Below are 6,728 nucleotides of genomic sequence, written 5' to 3'. Positions count from 1 at the left end.
CAAAACTAAGTCAATTGGACCACAAAAAATTGCACCAACAGCTGTGGCAAAACTGGGGCAGAATCGGCACTTTCTCATTTCACTTCCTTTGAGTTTTCCTTTCACCATTCAACTTAAAATCACTTGTTTAAGCACTAATTCAACATAAACAACACCCAACATCATCATATCAGCTCATCAAGTCCATTGTAGGATTTTACAGAGTCTACGCACAAGATTTCCAACGATCACTACTACAAAAGTGTCCTTTTATGACATTCAAAAGCGTTATTATAGATCTATGTCATGACGTTTAGGCTCTAATGACGCTCTATTAGAAGCGTCATCCATTCTAGCGTCACGATAGGTTTATAATAGTTTTAAGTGTCCCAATTTATCATTATTATGACACTATTAAATGTCATTATCTATGCATATTATGACTCTTTCAAATGACAAGAAATGTTGGGGTACAATAACATATCATGACACTTTTGAAGAGTAACTAGATCAGGCTTTTATGACATTTTCTACTTGTCGGTGTAGCATCCAAATTAAAGTGTTCCAACTTCCTGCGGCATATCATGACGGCAGAAACCACATTTCATCCTGCCACACAAGCATCTCCAATCCTAAATTTTGATGGATTGTAACGTAGCTAGTACAATAATATAAAAGAAGCAATACAATCATCCAAACTTGAGCAAAAGTACATCATCCAAACAATCCACACCAAAAGTGTCTACAAATTACATACTAATTTAGAATAAGGGAAGCCCTAAAGATGGATCAGAAAATTTATTATTTGAGCCACCAGCAACAGCACTACTACTGCCACTGCCATCGCCACCAACGGAGGGCTGAGACACCATAGGTGGCTGCATCTGAAGTGAGTGATCATCTTCATCCAAAGACAGTCTTTCATATGCTACGTTAGTGAAAGAAGCAGCAATAACAATCACAGGTCCAGAAGCAATCAAAGCTCCCACAACATTTCCTCCAACAACTTGACCGTATCCACCAGCCAAATATATGGTCAAATTGGTGGCACTCGGTGGAGCTGGTGGTGGAAGGAAGGAGCCCGACAATGATAAAATCTCGAACCAGCCATGTAACGTCATGACTGAGCCGGCAGCAGCCGGTTGCCTCAAGCTCACATTGTTGACCGTGCCACTACTACTCAATATGCAAATACCTCTTTGCCTTTTTCTAACATATGTTGCAACTAATTCAAACACATCACAGCTGCTGCTAACCTCTAATATATGTGCTCGGAGAGTGTTGGCGCTCTCTTGAGTGATTATCATTGGGAGTTTAGGCTTGTTATTGGAGCTAGGTGGCCGGCCTCTTGGCCGACAAGCTACAACATCGCTTGAGCTTGTGTTTGATGTGACCAGCTCTATATAGACAAAAACAGCTAAATATCTCAAACAGAAATGCATGTTCAAATTAAAGATCCGAAGAGAAAACATAAAGACACATTCAACCATGTTGCAGTATTTCAGTTCTCTATTCAACTCAAGATTAGTTTATAAAATAAATTTCAGGAAAAGAAGGCAGAGCCTTGGCAAAAAACTAAAGGGCATGCTGCTTGGAAGAATTGAGTGAACTAGAGAGCAAATCCATTTGGCAAGCAATGAAAAACTCGTTTAGTCAATTTATCAAACATGTGGTGGGTCACAGATGCTACCAAACTGATGCTAAAGAAGGCTATAACATTTACTTGGAATCTTTTGATGACATCCAAAAAACAATTATTTTTGGATGGCATCCATTTAGACCTAAAGTTAAAATTATCTCTTAAATACAAGAAATCAAAAAGAAAACAACCTTGATGTTAACAAAAAATTGAATCATTGATATTCAATAAACTAAACAAACATCTTAATCATCATACCTCCATCGGTGGGATGAATCCTAGTTGCTTCCTCCTTGAAAAATTAGCAGATTGGCAAGAAAATTGGCTAAATTTGCCCTAAATTGAGAGAAACAAGAGAGGGAGGGAAAGGTCACAGTACAAAAAGAGAGAAAATGCAGCGGGTGAGGAGAGATGTGATGAGATGTGGTAAGTAAGAAAAGGGAGGAAATATTAGAATTTTTGGTGAAAATAATCACGCGCTAAAATATAGAGCCAATTTTCAAAATTAAGGGTGATACGGTGTAGTTTTGTCTATTTTTGGCACCTTTTTAATGACACTTCTTACTGACTGTCATGTTAACACCCTATTATGACGTTTAGGAAAAAATGTCATAATACAAGTGTCACTAAAAGCTATTTTTCTAGTAGTGGATATAGAGCTACCCACATGCATCTATAAGTTTACAAGTGCAAATCAACTTACGTAAACTAAGATTCAAGGGCTTGATCATTTGTTACCTCTTTAGATGATAAAACCAGAAATTTTTGGTCCTTTGAAACTCAAGAAAATCGTGAAAAACAAGCTCCTTTCCTAGCTTATGTTGATCTCCAAGCGGTTTGCAAGTTGTAGTAAAATTTTGAGATGATTTGGGTAAGAAATGGAGCAAGAAATGGAAGAGCTTTTGTTCCTTCTTCCTCCTATGGGTGGCCGGCCAGCAAGAGCAAAGAGAGAGAGTGCGTTTGCTGAAAATGAAGCTTCCTTGAGAAGCTTAAGTGTGTGGCCAAAAGTGGTTCAAAGTCAACTAGGAATAGTGCGCGGTCGCGCGGGTTTCGTGCCCAATTCCGCTCGGGTTTGTTTCACTTATGCATTAAACCTCTAATGCACTTTCTTAAACATTATAATTATCCACTCTTAATGGTCTAGAATAAATTTCTCAAATCTCCAATTAACCGCTCCGGTTCGATATACGCGAACTTTCGATTTGCACGCGTTACAGCGAAACTTTCGAGAAATTCTTATAACGATAGTATAACTAACTAATACTTGAGTATTTAGGCATAAAAATACCTATTTTAAAACTAATGTTTGAGTCTTCAAATCTCCAAAATTATTGCACTCTTGATTCAAATATAGCATCGACAAACGTGTCTTCGCTATTTTTTATTGAACGAGCCTCCGAAAAATAAATTTTTCTAACAAAATACTTTTAAAACATAAAGGAGACATTATTCCAAATAAATGGATTTAAAATGATTGAAATAAATTATTCAGAGAAAACGGATGGATAAATAATTAATTAAGCCATTACAATAAAATTAAAATAAGTAAAAATTCGGGTCCTCACAGGTAGTCAATAATTATGTATCCAAATCATCATTTATTTGGATAACACCTACATACAGGTCATAGTTTGGAATGGAATACCAAAACTTTGCACATGCCATGTGTTTTTCAATTTTCGAGTACAAGTTCAACAGTTAATATGGTGATAATTCATCAGGGTTGCATTTGTGAAATACTCTCACTAAATCACTTACATACTTAATCTTGGGATGGTGTGTAAACCGCCTACTATAGTGCATATGGATATCCATTGTCCTAAAAACTGATGACATGGTCCCCAACCTAAATTATTTAATCAACACTTTCAAAATTCAAATATAGATTAATAAACTATATTAAGCTACAACACATCACTAGATTTAACAATAATTAATTAGATTATATAGTGAAATCCAATATATTAGTCAAACCAAGGCCAGGAACATATTACTTCGCCCCTAACATCAACCACATACTTCAAAAAATCCAAAAAAGTTTTAAAAATTTACATTTTTAAACCCCATTTTGATCGATAAACTGGCTAAATATGGATTGCCTATTATAAAAAATCACATATTTAAGCCGTAATATAAAGTGGATCCAAGAATGGATAACTTAGCATACAAACTCTAAATATAAAATGGATCGAATATCGAAGATTGGGGTTTGATTCTTTCCTAGAAATGTCGAACAAGCTTTGCAATTAGATGCAACCACCAATTTGACCTTCTCTTCTTCTTGACTAGATGCAGCCAAGTTGTCTTCATAGTCAGTTCCATAATATTTCACCGATAATGCAAAACCTGATTTCAGAGTTCAATTTTCTAGGGTTTTTTCTCTCCCTACGAACAATGAACAAGAGAGTTTCAGCTATTGAATCTCTCTACTACTTTGATATTATGAACATGGGTATTTTTGGTATTCCACATGGTGTCGATAACTCAATCGGTTCAGAAGGTCAATTCTACTTTAGTTATGAGGTTCAGGGTATTTATGTGGAGATTTCTAAATGACACGAGGTAATGTGTCTTTTCATGAAACCATAGGAGATTCCATGTATTCTACCCTTCCTTTGATCATGAGTTTATAAGGGAATTCATTGAAAGAACGATAGCACATCCTCTACCAAAACTAAAACTGTGACGACCCCACCTCCCCCTAGGGTGTACCCCAGGGTTTAGCGAACCGCCTGCCCAACTCTCGCCAGGACTCACTCACTCATGTCAAGAAAATAGGGTGCAACCTCAAGAATAAAAGAAATAAGAATTCCCAAGTTTGGAACGTACAAATACATTCATTTCTATTTTAAACATCCATACAATCCCAAATGTAACAAAAGATTTGAGTTCTCAATACATTCAACCCTAATTGAGCGACCAGTATGAATACAATGGCAAAATTTTTAAAAACTAGACTACGCTAGCCTGTACCAATCTCACGCCTCGCTCATATCCCCTGTAAGGAAAACAAATGGCGTGGAATGAGTTAAAATTCCAGTGAGGTTCCAAATATCAAGTTGACCATTATTTAAAAGTACCAATATCAACGTAGCAAAATAGCGAGCATAACAAGTTCATAAAAGTGAGCAATAACACTTCAAGTGGCAAATCTCAAAATGAACGAGTGTAAAATTCTTTTCTAAAGAAACAAAAATAGTACGAATAACAATCAAAGTATAAGGATACAAATGGCTCTCAGGAGCCAATTTCCCGTTGCTTCACCAGAGCTTGATCAAGTATTAGTTGACACTCTGTCAACCTTCAAGTAAAGTAACCAATCCAGTAGTCCTTCGCTTAACACCAATCCATCCACCATTCAACCCCCTTATCGGTCCCGAACACCAACTAAACACTGGTGGTAATACTCGAGCATACCGATTAATCAAGAAGGTATCACTCCACTCGACAAACACAAGAGACCCATGGTTCGTTATCTAATCGACCAACCCATTGCCGGCTCGACTCGATTAACTAGTCAGTGGGGTTTGGGTTCCCAAGTAGTCACTATAGTCGATAACCAATCGACTCAGTCAAGAGAAAAGTACGGAGACGGGAATAAGAGGTACCTCCTACTCGTATCGAGTGTGGTGCACACTGCCACTCAGCACTTACAAATACAAGTACAGGTCAATGCAAAACAAGTCACTTGTACAAGCATGAATGAGATATCAAGTGATTAGTTGAGTTAAGTCAAGTGCGATAAAATACACATTGGCCCGACCAAACCAAGCAAATCTTATCCGATCACGTTGGTAAAGAATTTAATCAAGTATCAAATTCAATCATGTAATTGGAAGCACTCACCAAAGGTCTAGTGCTTTTCAAAATCACGTTCAGGTCCAACTCCTTGGTTGGATTCCAAATCTGCGATAAAATATCATTAAGAATGTAAAACTCTCTAGTGTTTGAAACATAGGAGTTTCGCTTCAAGAAAATCAAATAAATGAAACTCATTTAAGTAGTATTCATTTTGCTTATCACACCTTAAAAAACTCATGCTCGCTCTTTTAGTTTCAGAAGCGGTTAAAACGTTTAAATTCGTAAAGTGGCTAAAAGACGAGGAAAACATATTCCGAATGGTCGCTACTTTCATTTTTCCAAGGGTACGAATTTCTGCCAAATTTTAGCTTGTATACCTCTACGAAAGAAAACTCGAATACCATAGACAATCCAAGTTCAATTCGACCTCAAATCCGCTCAAGTCGCGAGTACACACGCTTAACCCTCGAGTGAAAATTTGGGCGGCATGTCCTTTGTATTTAGCTATTTTCCAGCCATTTATGACTTCATTATTTTCCTCAACTCAGCCAAAATTCATACATAAGCAATTTTAACACAATATCCCTTCAACTCAGCTCAATGTCATTCAAATACAATGCAATTCTAGTAATACAACTATCAAAATCAAAGCTGGAACTAGTATTAAAGAAGAATAACTAAATAACAGGTTTGACATCTTCCGGTGTTTTGGTCACAACTGAAGCTACACTTATCGGATTGGGTCCACTTTATGACGTTTTGAAGCTAAGACAGAAAGATACATTTCTTATGAAGACATCAATACCCAGTTCATGCATATTCAGAGTCAAAATGTGCAATCTCAGAGAAAATAAAAAGCTGCCAGCGAAATAGGGCATTTGGCAGTCAGGGGTAATTTAGTCATTTCACATGATACAGTGATCCGATTGAGCTGAAAGTTTACAGGAAGCTATTTAACTTTATTACCTACAACTTTCATGTTTTGACTTAGATCTGATTTGGCCTCTAACATGGCCGAATATGCAGGTTAGTAACAGGGCAGATCCATCTACAATTGTTGAAATTTGATGATTCAATGCTTAAAAATAACATTCATGTCTTGAATCACTACCCCAAGTCCCTATCCAAGCTCATCAACATCATATACTAGATGATCAACAATAATCACAACTGAAAATTTCAAACCCTAGCTAAACATTCCACCACATCATTCAAAACTAACTAATTAACCATCATAAGCCAAGAACATAAGTTTCTATCCAAATTTAAACAAGATTAAGTACAAGAAAAGGAAAGGAAACCATTATAC

The 6,728-nt window shown here is 36.7% G+C and overlaps 1 protein-coding gene across 1 annotated transcript; it reads right to left on the bottom strand.

Annotated features, from left to right (window-relative positions):
- Positions 1 to 626: 626 nt before the first annotated feature.
- On the bottom strand, positions 627 to 1,469 carry LOC113704714 (AT-hook motif nuclear-localized protein 23-like). The gene has a single exon (XM_027226590.2). The coding sequence runs from the start codon at positions 1,467 to 1,469 to the stop codon at positions 741 to 743; it is 729 nt and encodes a 242-aa protein (XP_027082391.2). The 3' UTR covers positions 627 to 740.
- Positions 1,470 to 6,728: the final 5,259 nt, after the last annotated feature.

The sequence above is a fragment of the Coffea arabica genome, chromosome 8e, assembly GCF_036785885.1.
Source record: "Coffea arabica cultivar ET-39 chromosome 8e, Coffea Arabica ET-39 HiFi, whole genome shotgun sequence".
NCBI lineage: Eukaryota > Viridiplantae > Streptophyta > Magnoliopsida > Gentianales > Rubiaceae > Coffea > Coffea arabica.
This window is presented reverse-complemented; position numbering and strand designations above follow the sequence as displayed.